At 54.4% G+C, this 13,750-nt stretch overlaps 3 protein-coding genes across 3 annotated transcripts; 2 read left to right on the forward strand and 1 right to left on the reverse strand.

Annotated features, from left to right (window-relative positions):
* Nucleotides 1–1,744: 1,744 nt before the first annotated feature.
* GT037_006507 (serine threonine-protein kinase ste20) lies at nt 1,745–4,598 on the forward strand (the record flags this gene model as incomplete). Its single annotated transcript, XM_038931554.1, has 7 exons — nt 1,745–1,845; nt 1,904–2,468; nt 2,518–3,777; nt 3,823–3,922; nt 3,975–4,309; nt 4,359–4,455; nt 4,507–4,598. 7 exons carry the CDS (start codon nt 1,745–1,747, stop codon nt 4,596–4,598), a joined length of 2,550 nt encoding a protein of 849 aa, XP_038786051.1.
* Nucleotides 4,599–5,571: 973 nt separating this feature from the next.
* Nucleotides 5,572–7,633, forward strand: GT037_006508 (class e vacuolar protein-sorting machinery protein hse1; the record flags this gene model as incomplete). The annotated part of the gene is made up of 4 exons (XM_038931555.1): nt 5,572–5,661; nt 5,784–6,114; nt 6,163–6,783; nt 6,834–7,633. 4 exons carry the CDS (start codon nt 5,572–5,574, stop codon nt 7,631–7,633), a joined length of 1,842 nt encoding a protein of 613 aa, XP_038786052.1.
* A 506-nt stretch (nt 7,634–8,139) lies between these two features.
* GT037_006509 (rna binding effector protein scp160) lies at nt 8,140–13,714 on the reverse strand (the record flags this gene model as incomplete). Its single annotated transcript, XM_038931556.1, has 5 exons — nt 13,659–13,714; nt 12,957–13,592; nt 11,511–12,108; nt 8,396–11,463; nt 8,140–8,341 (listed from the first exon to the last, which is right to left on the reverse strand). The coding sequence occupies exons 2-5, from the start codon at nt 13,508–13,510 to the stop codon at nt 8,140–8,142; spliced, it is 4,422 nt and encodes a 1,473-aa protein (XP_038786053.1). The 5' UTR covers nt 13,511–13,592; nt 13,659–13,714.
* Nucleotides 13,715–13,750: the final 36 nt, after the last annotated feature.

The following is a 13,750-nucleotide window of genomic DNA, read 5'->3' on the forward strand; positions in this document are numbered from 1 at the left end:
CCCCTTGCAAAAAAGCAATTCAAACACGGGACGTCAAGCTTGACCTTAACGTTGCTTGCACTCGAAATGGCCAATGTCTACAACATTGCAGAAACTCACCCAGAGCATGCGCATCGTCGCATCGCGTTGCTTCAGCTACACAATCGTGTGGTTTCCAGTCGTCTCCACCAGATTAGGAAGACTAAAAATACAAAAGTATGGAAGCGTGCCGGGATCCGGACGCTGGAGCTATGACGTCGAAGAAGCAAAAATGGGAGGACTGAAGAGTGTCAAGTGCAAGTTTGACGATGATCGTCATAGTTCCCGGGTCGGCTGTCTCATGTTTCCCACTCAGACTGGTCCAGACCCTAGAGAAAAGTTGACAAGATCGACGTCGTGTTAAATTGTCCAATTTCCACCTGCCAGCCTTGCGGAGGATTCCTCAAGAGGAGGCGGATCAGATACCCAAGACGGTGGTCAGAAAAGAACGTTGATGGTGCGCGGGTAGGATGCCGCCAGACGGGAGATGGACCGTCTACCGCGGCCGTAGGGGTATGCTTGTTTTGTGCGGCTTGTGCTTTGCATGGCCATTACTCGTAGACTCTTAGGGACTTGTATGAGTTGTTCGTGCAACGTTGGTTTTGTAGCTTGTAAGCGAGTTTGCTGGCAGTTGTTGAGTGATGCCGTGCCTCCTGACTTCTACACTCCATGTTGTTGCGATTGTCCGTTTGTGGACGCATGACCTGCTGCTGTCTTGGGTGCTTTGGGCTGTATCTTCGCTTTTGTGCAACGGCAAGCTGCATGCGTAAGAGCAGACGTGCATGGCGTGTTTCATGAAGGCAAAGGTTGAGTCTATCGTGACGCTGTGCTCTGCGGCAAGCGATGTTGCGAAGGACTGGTGATAAGCGCCAAGTGGGGCATACGATTTGGCCTGGAGGAGGCTGACCGGCGACTAGTGGTTTCCTCTAGGGCTCAGGATTAACATGGAATCGCCCATCGATATGCAACACTTTTACCCTGCATTGATGTTTCCACGGCGCCGAAGGCAAAGGGGACGGTTGCGCGGTCAACGCAAGGCGATCTGTCGGCGGGCATGGAGGAAGTGGGGGGAGAGCCGCGGGTCAAGGTGTCGGCGACCAAGGAAGATACGAACATGTCGACCAGGAAGGAGCGATAGTATGGCAGATACAAGTATAGATGCGCAAAGCGCGGATGATTCCGTAGACTGGTGAGGTTAGTCAGAACAGCGTGTCTCAGTGTGTGGCAGTACTGTTGGACCGGGCGTGGTAGACCAAGGGCCAAATTCGGCGGCTTCCATTGTATCGTTGTAGCACGCAACATGGAGTGAGAGACGTTAGAGCTACTGCATATCGCGACGCCATTTAGGACTGGTAGACGTCAAACGCGGGCGGTGCATGAGTCGGCGGCCTGTAGACGTCGGCGGCGCAAGGACGTCTTTTTGAAACGGATCTTGGGGTGGAAATTGGACAAGTCCCCCCCAGTTAGCCCTGCGACGAGCATGGCGGAACGTTCTTACGGCCAGTGTCTGCTATCTGTGCTTCGGACTTCTGTATCTGTTTCTACCGTTAATTCTCTTTCCACGTCTCCAATCATTGCATCCAGCGCCATTCTCTCACCCTCCCGTTCTGGCTAGACGCGCCCGGCTAGGTGTATTTCCTGGTTCAGGTGTACTTGCAGCCTGCTTGAGGTGTGACGTTCGCTTCAAACCATTGGACACCAGCCCCCGAGCTGTGAGGGCAGCAGTATGGAGTCGTCGTCGTCGTCTAAGAGGTTGACGAAACGAGAGCGCAACGCGCCTCCAATAGCCTACTTGAATAAATCATCGACACTTAAGCGTGCGCCCAGGTAAGTCGAGGCTGTGTCTGAGGTCAGAACCACGCTGACTTCGCATCTTCACGTAAAGCGCAGCCAGTTACTTCAACCCGAATCTTGGCGGCACGAGTGCATCCTCCCTCTCGCCTGGAGGCTCGACTGCAATCCGCCGCAGCCCTTCGCTCAAGCCCACTCCGCACCACCCATATGTAGACTATCCCCAGTCGCAGGTTGCCCACCTTCCTCCCGCCTCCGTCGGCAGCCCGTTTAGTCTGAATGCAGTGCAAGAAGCTCTGAACGCATCCTCGAGCGCCTCACCCAACAGCAGCGGTCCACGTAGGCCCGCTGGCCCGCAGCACTCGTACACCGACCAGCCCTCGAACAACCGATATCTACGCCAGAGCCGCTCCTTCAACAACAAGATGGACACGACCACGACCCCGCCAACGACGCAGTCCAACAAGACGAACCGCTACAGCGACGGCAGCGGCGATGCGGCCAAGAAGCGCCTCTCGGGCGGCGCAAAGAAGAAGGGCACCTTTTCCAACTTCATGAGCAGCATGCTGGGCTCGCCGCGCCGCCCGACCATCTCGACGCCCACCAACCCCATGCACGTCACCCACGTTAGCATTGACAACCACACGGGCGAGTACACGGTAGGTCGACTATGTTTGCGCCTGCGTCTCACGTACTAATTGTCCTTAGGGCCTTCCCAAGGAATGGCAGCGCATGCTACAACAGAATGGCATCTCCCAGGAGGAGCAGAAGCAGCACCCCCAAGCTGTCATGGATGTGGTCAACTTTTACAAGGACAACGCTGAGAAGAATGAGGACGATGCCATCTGGGACAAGATGGGCCCTACGCAGCCTCAGGGATATGCGTACCAGGCCAACATTCCCCAGAACGCAAACTATGGCTCTGCGCAGCCCCCCCTCAGTCCCCCGCAGAGCCCGCGATTCCCACGGAACGACCTCTCTAGCTTCGAAAACCCCCGTGCGCCCCCTCCAATTCCTCGCAGTATGACCTCGCCCGTTGTTAACCCAGCTCCAGTCAATGTCGCAGCTATGGTTCCCAATCGACCGGCACCCAAGCCTCCGGTTGCTGCTGTTGCATCCACGGCCGCCATGCCTACCAGACCTGCCCCGGCAGCCCCGAGTCCGATCGTCACGCAGCATCAGCCCCCTCGCCAGGAGCATGACGTCCCCCAGCCTGCTTACGCCCACCCATCTCCTTCGGAAAGCCCCAATGGCAGTTCGTCCCGTACCCGATCGAATACCACGGGAGGAGGAACACCGCCACGTTTCGATTCCCCTGCCAGTTCTACCCCGATCTCTCCTGCCCAGCAATACCAGCAGCAACAGCAACAGGCTATGGCCATGGCAACCACAGTACAGCCAAAGGCTCCCCTCGGGAGGAGCGCTAGCCAAAGGGTCCCGCAACCAAACTACGCACCACCCGTCGTCCCTGCGCAATCACAACCGACGCCTCAACAGGTTTTCGCACAGCAATCGGATCCCCAGAACATTCCACTACCATCGCAACAAGCTCGTGTTGGCCCAGCGCCCCGGCCACGTCAAAGGCCTCGGCAGAGCCAGGGACCTGATATCGTGGCCAAGCTCAATGCTATCTGCACAAATGCCGATCCTAGGGAGAGATATCGTAACCTCAGCAAGATCGGTCAGGGCGCTTCTGGTGGTGTTTTCATGGCCTATGAAAATAGTACCAACAAATGCGTAGCCATCAAGCAGATGAACCTTGAGCAGCAGCCCAAGAAGGATCTGATCATAAACGAAATCCTGGTCATGAAAGACAGCAAGCACAAGAACATTGTTAACTTCATGGACAGCTTTTTGCTAAGAGGCGATCTCTGGGTAGTTATGGAGTACATGGAGGGTGGAAGTTTGACAGATGTCGTTACTTTCAACATTATGTCGGAAGGGCAAATAGCTGCCGTGTGCAGAGAAGTGAGTCCGCACGCCTCGCTCCAAGACCTTTACTAACCATTTCAGACACTACACGGCTTGCAACACCTGCACTCCAAGGGCGTTATCCACAGAGACATCAAGTCGGACAACATTTTGCTTTCCCAAGAAGGCAATATCAAGCTAAGTATGTTGAACACAGAATCATAATCATGAGACAAAACTAACGTATCGTACAGCCGATTTCGGGTTCTGCGCGCAAATCAACGAGAGCCACAATAAGCGCACAACCATGGTAGGTACCCCGTACTGGATGGCTCCCGAGGTTGTGACCCGCAAGGAGTACGGCCGAAAGGTTGACATCTGGTCATTGGGTATCATGTCCATTGAGATGATCGAGGGAGAGCCGCCATACCTGAATGAGAGTCCGTTGCGTGCACTCTGGCTGATCGCTACAAACGGAACACCGACAATCAAGGAAGAGCATGCCTTGTCGCCTGTATTCCGGGACTTTTTGGGCTTCTCGCTGAAGGTTGATCCTGACAAGCGAGCTAGTGCTCACGATCTTCTGGTGGTAAGTTTGCTCCAGCAATCCATTTATGATAGCCGCTAACATGAGACAGCATCCCTTTATCCAGACCGCTGAACCACTAGGCACATTAGCGCCACTGGTACAATCGGCGAGGAAAGCAAGGGCAGAAGAGAGACGGAAGAAGGGTGGTCTGTGATTTTCTTATTTCGTCATGAAAGTCTCTTAACACCGGAATTTAGGTACGGGCAATGCGCAAGCCAACGGCCACGATTCGTCAACTTCGAGTACGGATTCGTTTGCTGATTGGTATGGCAAGACGATGGAATTATAAGGTGATGGCACGGTGCAATTTACGAGTGCGCACATCCAAACCCAGTGGCGATTCTCCAAGCGACAAGCCTCTCATGGTCGTGTCGCGGCAGCACCACTAGCTCGGCAGTCGGTATGCAAAGGCCGAAGCCTCATACTGCTGTTATACACAACGAGCATTGTCGAACGAATTAGCAAGCGCGTCCCATCTTGTTCAACAGCTCACATCCGCGAGCATATCTTTCGTGCTGTTTCCAAAGGGCCCGAGTGTCGATGTTGGCGTACATGCCCGTCTCATGATCTGACAGTTTTCTTGGGTTACGGAAGGACGCTGATACCTCTTACATGACTGTCTACTATATATTATGTGCAATCTTTAGTGTCTATACTATTTTTGGGGATTTTCAAACTTGTCCGGTGGTGGCATTCCCGGCATACAGAAAAGTCAAATACAAATATGCTTCCTCTTTCAGTGCTCGAACAGAAAAAGTTTGAATTGAACAGGCTGCTTACACCTTACAATAAAGCTGCATCACAATATCAATGCTGGCTGTGATCATCTGCTGAGTTCGGTTTATTCCCAAAGGCAGATAGCCCTAATCTGTCTATTGAGTCGCTCAGCGTTGATCAGAGAATATTGCGATGAGCGTTGGCATAGGCTGCTTGGTGGTTGTAGTGCCCCAAGCTCTCAAGGGTTGCCCAGGTGTGGCTGAGAACTTCGTCATCCGCCCCGCTAGTCCAGTCGGGCGCAAGAGCTCAGCCTGCGCATATACGACACCGAGTTGCCTCTTGCTAGACTTTCACTCTTACCTATAACACGCCCCTCTCCCAAACCAACCGCATTCTCTTAGTACAAAGCTGAGTTCACTTCTGACTCTGCTACCACTCTTACGTTTTCGACTCGGTGCTCTCCCCTCTACTTTAAGGCACCTGCACCCCCGGAGAGCTTCCCCATACCTATCAAGCCACAAGACGCTGGGAAGCAGGCAGACGTCATGTTTCGCGCACAATCAAACATCTTCGACGATGTTGTCGTGAAAGCGACAGATGAAAATCTCACAAGTGAGAACTGGGAATACATACTGGTACGGTCAGCATTCGCAAGGTGTTGGGCGGCGACCTGGGCACATGTCGCAACCATTGCCCGGTCCACGATCATGCGCCCTTCCACTCCAGCATACGCAAACGTTGCTAACTCACTACGCAGGATGTATGCGACAAAGTCGGATCGTCCGACACGGGCGCCAAAGATGCCGTCGCCGCCATGATTAGGCGGTTAGCACACCGAAACGCGAACGTACAACTATATACCCTCGAGCTCGCCAACGCTCTTAGCCAGAACTGCGGAATTCAAATGCACAAGGAGCTTGCGTCGCGGAGCTTTACAGAGGCGCTGTTGAGACTTGCCAATGATCGGAACACACACCAGCAGGTCAAGGCGAAGATACTGGAGCGCATGGCCGAGTGGACCAACATGTTCGCTAGCGATCCCGACCTGGGAATCATGTCTGGCGCCTATCAGAAGCTCAAGTCACAAAGTACGTTGGAGGTGCATCGGCAATGCGCATGTTGCTAACAAGTCCCAGACCCCAACCTCCGAGCGCCCTCCAAGCCACAAAAGACGCAGATCTCCGACGTCGACCGCCAAAAGGAAGAAGAGGAGCTACAGATGGCGCTTGCAATGTCGATACGAGAGTCCAAAGGTGCCGCGCCGACGGCTGCCAAGTCCAATACCCCTCAGCAGGGCGGATCTGCTCCCAGCGCTCAGCCCGAACAGCCTTCTCAACCCCTACCGTCAGGCACAACTGCGGCAACCGTCTCACGTGTGCGAGCCCTCTTCGACTTTCAGCCGTCGGAGCCCGGTGAACTACAGTTTCGCAAGGGCGACATCATCGCGGTCCTCGAATCAGTGTACAAGGATTGGTGGAAGGGATCGCTACGTGGGCAGACAGGTATCTTCCCGCTCAACTACGTGGAGAAGCTGCAGGATCCGACACGTGAAGAGCTAGAGAGGGAAGCACAAAACGAGGCTGAGGTCTTTGCACAAATAAGGAACGTGGAGAAGTTGCTAGCACTCCTGAGCACTAGCTCACAGCCAGGTGGTGGTGATGCGCGAGACAACGAGGAGATCACAGAGCTATACCACTCGACGCTAGCTATCCGACCGAAACTGATTGAACTTATTGGAAAGTACTCGCAGAAGAAGGGTAAGTCCAATATCAGCAGAGTTGTGATGATCAGCGGCTGACTTTAGCAGATGACTTTACACAGTTGAACGAGAAGTTCATCAAGGCTCGCCGAGACTACGAAGCCATGCTGGAAGCATCCATGTCCCAACCCCAACAACCTGCATACGGTGGCCGTCCTGGATATGGCGCCTATAACGCACCACCTCCCTCGAACTACCAAGGATACCCACCTGTATCCTCTACACCGCAGCAAGATCCGAATCGCTTCGGCTATGGCGCACCCCAGCAACATGGACCCCCTTCGCAAGTTCCACCCCCAGGCTCAAGCCCTGCGTTCTTCATGGTTCCTCCTGGCGAACAGCGGACACAGCAGACTCCGAAGCCAGGACCACCATCGGATCCCTATACGCTACCACCAGGGAGAGTACCAGTAGGAGGGCGGCCGCAAAGCTACGCACCTCAAGAGCTAGCGACCAGCCAATACGACTCACCTGTAGACAACCGTCAATCTTTCCACGCTCCTAGTCAGCCACCTCAAGGCTACGAACAAGGCGGTTACCCACCACAGCAAGGACCTCCGCAGGGACCAGCACAAGGGCAGCAGAACCCGTACGAACAATTGTCCTCCCCGCCTCCACAACAAATCCCACAAGATCAACAGCCTCCGTCGGATCCATACTCGCAACAGCCGCCTCAACAAGGTTATGGTTACCCACCATCACAACCTGGATACGCACCACCTGCACCACCTGGTGCTGCCTCTAGCCCCGCGCCACCTGCCCAAGGTTATCTGGCATATCGCCCTGGAGGACAAGCTCCGAGCGCGCCACCCGTGGGAGGAGATGATGCTTCTGGTTTCTACCGATAGGACCGGTCTTGGAGGAAGATTGCGTGATGATATATCATGTAGTTGATATAGTTGCAGTGTAGCGTAATATCCGGTCTGGAAAGATCAGAATACTACCAATTTGTGACAAGTTTCGTCTGAATTATACATTGTGACGTCTACATGAACTGCATATTGTGACTATCCCGCAATCATCAACATCTCACAGTGAACCATTTCAGCATAAATCTTGTAGACGTCAAGCAAACATTGTTGTGTTCCGTCAAGTTCCGAGATTTAATTCTCGATCACACATTGCATCATTTCAAAGATCAAACATGTTAGCCTTCATCTCTGTAATTCTTCTACAGCTATAGCAATATCCCAATTTTGGGTTCGACCAAGATGAAGTCATAAATGCTCCTTCCCATGCTGAAATGAACATCATGTGCGCCCACAAGATCATTTAACCCCAAAATATGCTCCAAGCTTTTGGTAAACAGTAAGAGTCGTCACATCCCTATATATTCGTGAATCTGAAAAACTCCCTAAGCGCGCTCCCTACGGCCACCACCGTTACCACCCTTGGATACGATGTCGAGGATCATCTGGCGAGCCTCTTCGCAGCCGTCCTTGGTACCGACGATCTCGATAGCCTCATCCTTGGCTTGGTCGCGAGGAACCTGAATCTTGGTGCCTGTCTTCTTACGAAGGTCATTGATTGTGGCACCACCAGGTCCGACGACGAGCCTGTGAGATGTTAGTATCGCTGGATTACTGTATATACCAAAGGATTTAGCTTACCTGTAGCTTCGTGGGTCGGGCAGAATGAGGTAGCCAGTAGAGGAAGGCTTGGAAGCAGCCTTGATGGCATCCTCGAGCCTCTGGCGGGCCTTGGGAAGGCTCTCAGTGGGTCCACGCAGGATCCAGGGGATGGTGGCAGTAAGGTCGGCGCCCTTTTCCGGAGCGTTGTTGTCGACAATCTCCCACGAGTGTGAATCGGCACCAGCGCTTGCATCATCAGTAATCAAAGGCAGAGCGCCGTTGGCACCCTTCCTAGCCTTTCCGGCCTCGGCCTGAGCAGGCTTCGCGGGCACCTGTTCGCCGCCGTGGTCAACGGTAACCTTGTGCTGGTTTCTGAGTTGACGGAAGAACTGGCCGTTGTCTGAGATGGTGTGGTGAAGGTGGCGGGGGACCTGGATGGTCTCGCCTTCTTGACCCTTAACCAGCTCAAGAATGTGCTCCTTAGCCTTCTCGACGGCAGCAGGCTCACCAGTGATCTTCACCTGACTACGGGCAGCACCAGTGGTAGTCTGCTTAGGAATATCGAGTTGGATGTTGAGCTGCGATTCTAGGGAACGACGTGTCTCGCCACCACGACCAATAAGCAAACGGTGCTTGTCGGGAGAAACCTCGATGGTCTCAGTTGTTTGGTTCTCTAGCGAGGAGACTTGCGCCTTGAGGGCGGCAACAATCTTCTCAACAACATTCTTGGGACCTTCAACGCGAATAGCCGACTCGTCAGACTCTGCGCGAGGGAAGCGAACCATGCGAGCCAAGTCACGAGAGTTGTCAGGTCCACCAGCCGAGGTAACGATGGAGCGGATGTTGGCACCGCTGCCACCAATGAGGTTCCTGTGGTGCTTCCTGTCAACCTCCAGAGTCTCAACAATGGTATCGTCAAATTCGCGAGCACGCTCTTGTAGGACCTTCTTGGCTGCCTCAACCGCCTTCTTGGTACCCTTGAGCTTGATCTCTGCGCGACCAGATGGATCAGCGCCATCGCGCGCACCGGGAACGTCAATCTGGCAGCCAGTCTCGAGGCGGATGTTCTCCATCTCGCGACCACCTGATCCAATCAGACGAGGGATATTGCTCTGAGCGACTGAAACAGTGTCGCTGAAAGAGTTGTCCTTGATGTACTGGAGCAGACTGAGTACCTCGTCACGGGCCTCATCTGCACCCTTCCTGGGTCCTCGAACAATGACTTCGTCTTGGTTCTGACCAGACTTGACGTTCTTCTGTGACGATGCGTCTCCCGCCTCGTCATCGTTTTGTGCGCGTCTAGGGAAGTTGATGCGTACACCGTAGCGGTCCTGAAGACGCTCGACCTGCTTGCCACCGGCACCGATCAGGTCACGGTGGAACTGAGGCGCAACCTTCAAGATGTGGGTAGCCTCATCTTCGAGCTTCTTTGCCATGTCAAGAATGTCCTTCTTGCATTGCTGGGCCTTGGCTGAAGGTCCCTTCAGCTCGACCTTGCCGTCATTGATTTGAACATCAACGTCATACTTCTGGCGCAGACGTTGAATGTTCTCTCCGCCCTTTCCAACGAGATGACTCGCGTACTTCTGGGGGTAGTCGAAGGTAGTGACGTGGTTGCGCTCAAGCTCGTCCTTCTCAGCTTGCTCGATGAAAGCGAGAATCTTGGCATTGAGCTCGTCAACAGCATTTGATGGTCCACGAATAGCGAAGCTGTTGTTCGAGCGACTGTGAGGCTCCGGTCGTCGCTGGCCAAACAGCGCCTGAACGGGAACCTGGTCAGGGTTGAGGCCCTGCTGCTGTTCGTTGACAAATTGCTCGATCTTGCGGTGGAACTTGGGGTTAGATTCCAGTCCACGGGTATCGATTTGCGGTTGGTTCTTGGTCAACCCAAGGATGAAGCGCTGAGCATCTTGCAGACCTTGCTGGTATGCCTTGATCTCAGCTGGGGAGGGTCGGCCACGAGGAATGGCGTATTCATCGTACGGGGTCTGGCCTTCGTAGACGAGAATCAACTCTGGTGATTGCTCAGTCTCGTCAGGGAAGACAATGTGAACACCGTGATCCTGTCGGACCTTGGGTGCGTTTTGCTGTCGCAAGAATTGGTGGTAGAAAGGATCGACGTCCATGGTCGCAAAGCGGCTAGGTGGGTGCGACTGGAAGAGGCTCATGATGTCGCCACGGGCCTTCATGCTGTTCTTTCCGTCGCGAGCGTAGATCTCCCAGCCAGTTGGTGCGTCACGGTCAGTAGGTACAACAATGCTGGCCTCGTGCATGCGCTCAAGATCGGCCAGGGCCTTTCGTTGGCGCAGGTAGCGCGTCAGGTTGTGTGCGTGTGCCTGTGAGTTAGGGCCCTTGTGCTCACGAGCAGCGTCCGCAGTAGCCATGGTCATGCTAGCAGCAAGATCCTCGAGCTTGTTGATACCCTGCTCGATCTTGTTGGGCGGGCCGACGATGTAAACGGTCTCGCTGTCGTCCGAGCTTGGGGGCAGGACGATGCTGCAGCCAGTCTCCTCGAGGAAGTCATGGAGAGAGTTGCCCCGCTCGCCGACAATGAACTGGTGTCGGCCACGCTCAATGGACCGTTGCTCGATAGCCAATTGTTGGCGGAGTTGCTGAGCACGACGCTCAAGCTCGGCCTGAATCTGCTGCGCGGCGGCACGGTCACCAGAGACTTGGATGGGGAAGTTGGCCTGGGGCGCAAACTGAGCGGGCTGACCGCGAGTGGTCTGGGGAGGTGCCTGAGATTGCCAAGTGTGGTACTGGGGAATCTGGATGTTGACATCGCGGCCCTGGACAAGCCTTTCGGCGTGGACATTGTTGGGACCAGCAAGGAAGGGGTAGAACTCGGCAGGGATGTCCTTCAGACGCAGGTTCACGGTCGAGGTGCGTTCATTGACGATGGCGTCAATCTCACGACGAGCCATCTCAGCAGTCAGGGCATTGCCCTCAATGTGAACATTGACCACAGTATCCTCATCCTCGCCCGGCTCGGCCTTGGGGACCTGAATGCGGGCGCCGGTGCGCTTGCTGATTTCCTGGATCTTGGAACCTTGACGGCCGATGATGTGGGCACGAACGGAGGCAGGGACGGGGACATCGACGGATTGCTGGTAGTGGTTAGCTTTGGTTCCATTGAGATGCATAGGTGGCTTACCTTGGAGCCGACTTCATTGGCGACTTCCTTGAGAGCCTGCCTGACAGCTTCAACCGGACCGGTGGCCTCGAAGATGAGAGCTCCCTGGCCCTGCTTGTAGTCGAGCTTGGCCTTGGAGCGCCTGTTGATATCGCGGACAATCTCGTTGATGGGCTTCTTCAGCTCACCACGGGGAGCGACTTGGTGGGCGGCGAGCGAAATGCGCTCAGTGTGCTTGCCAGGGATATTCATGGACGGGAGGGCGGGGCCACGGGTAGGAGCGGACTGGGCGGTTGCGCTGCCATTGACACCGTTGGAGGTGACAGCGGCAGGCTTCTTGCCCCAGGTAGGGGCAACAGACGCCTGAGCGCGAGGCTTGACGGGACCGAGAGCCGGGAAGGCCTCCTCGGACTGGGTGTTCAAAGCAGGCTTCTTAGGGGCAGCAGGAGCGTCGTCGGCCTTTTGCTTGCCGGCGGCCTTCTCGCTGAGAGGTGCAGCGGTGTCGGAGGCAGGAGCATGGGCAAGTTCGTCCTCGTCGGGGACGTCCTCGACGGTGACATGGTGGTCAGCATGTTCCTGCATAAGCTTCTGCGCCGGGGTCAGGCCCTCGGTGGCAGAGCTAGCAACTGCTTCAGATGCCATGGTTGAGTATTAAACCGTTTCGACAGATACCAAAGGGCGTTCGCGTGGACGGTGAGAGGGGAAGCTTAGAAGCTCGGAGCCAGCTTGACGTGGTAGGAATGAGTATCGGAAAAAGATGTCGTCCTGTTGTACAAGATCGAGGTCAGCAGGTGGTTGAGAAACCAGTGGAGAAATATAAGGGTAGAGGTAGGGTCCAGTCGCTTGCTCACTGGAACTTTAGTGCGTTGGTTGGCTGTGCGTACCTGGGTACGAGGTAATGTCACCCGGAACTTGGCCCACGGAATTCGTTGCGCAGATTTGTGTGCTGTTGCTCAGCAGGCCATAACGTGGATGTACAGACGGTGAGAGTTCAATTGAATAAATATATCACTATTACAACGGCAGAGGCCCGACTCCGAGGATGCAATGTGGCCAGCCAGACCTCGAATGTCCCAGTAGCTTCGAGGACCGTGCCTGCTGCAGCTGCATCCCGGTCCGCGCTATTCTGAATCCCGCTACGGGTAAAGCGCGCTAGCCTCCACACCTCTTACAACCTCGATAATCCCAATCACCTTAGTTGTTGTTGTCGTCAAGTTTCCGCAGTGGGAGGTTGAGAACCAGGGAAACAGACAGTACCGAGTGCATGATTGGCTCCTTCTAACAACCACCGGTTTGCACACACGACAGAGCTCGAATTTGACGTGAAGAAGGGTTATTTGCAAAAGAAAATACAACTTTGACACCTCCATCTCAACCACCCTGTTTCACCCTATCCATCACCAGCCTCGGTCCACTCCTGCTTGTCCCCTCTTTGGTCGAGTTTCCCACGTTACCGTCGCCCAATACTTCGGGTTGAGCTTTTCGCTGTATTTGCCCCCCAGCATGAGGTGATCACGAATATCCCCTTTGTCGTTATCCCATTTACAGTAGACCTTTCTCATTCCCCCACCCTTCTCCTTGGTAAACCCCATAAACTTCTCCTTGCAAAGCTTGGCACTGGGGTAATAGCTCCACTTAAGCTGGCCGGTAGTCGGAAATCCACCAACGGGAGGAGCATTACCATTGTCGACTGCGATTCTGAAGACCCAATCTATTGGCTTGCCGTCGTGACCGTTTAGGGTGAGCGTCATAACGAGTGGTTTGTCCCAGTAAACCTTTTGCTCGCCATGATTGTCGCAGAATTGGCTCATTCCTCGTTCCCATTCTGAGAAACTAGGGAAGTGGTTCTTGTTTCCCGGGCATGCGTTAAGGTCGAGTCGACGAACAAGATGCGTCGAGGTGCTATTGGACCGTTCGTGGAGCGTTGCCCCGTATGTGGAGTAGCGAGGGGCCAGAGGGGTGGTCAGAACCATGGTCGCAAAGGTGACGAGCCATACGAGGCCTAGTATAGTGGGGTACATGAGTTCAAATCCTCTTGCTTTGTTCTGATCCAAGAGTGTGTGTATTCCTGGAAGCGAAGGTGAGTAGGAGCAGGAGACGATTCTATACTGTTCTATCAATTGTTACCTTCCTGGTACCTGGGTGGGTACGACCTACCCCATCACTCACCACTTGAAATCCGAAGCACAGTGAAGGATACAGATACGAGTGCGTGTCATAGACATCGTGAAGCGAAACCCGGCGTGTACTGTTATACTTCT

Source organism: Alternaria burnsii, assembly GCF_013036055.1.
Source record: "Alternaria burnsii strain CBS107.38 chromosome Unknown 752, whole genome shotgun sequence".
NCBI lineage: Eukaryota > Fungi > Ascomycota > Dothideomycetes > Pleosporales > Pleosporaceae > Alternaria > Alternaria burnsii.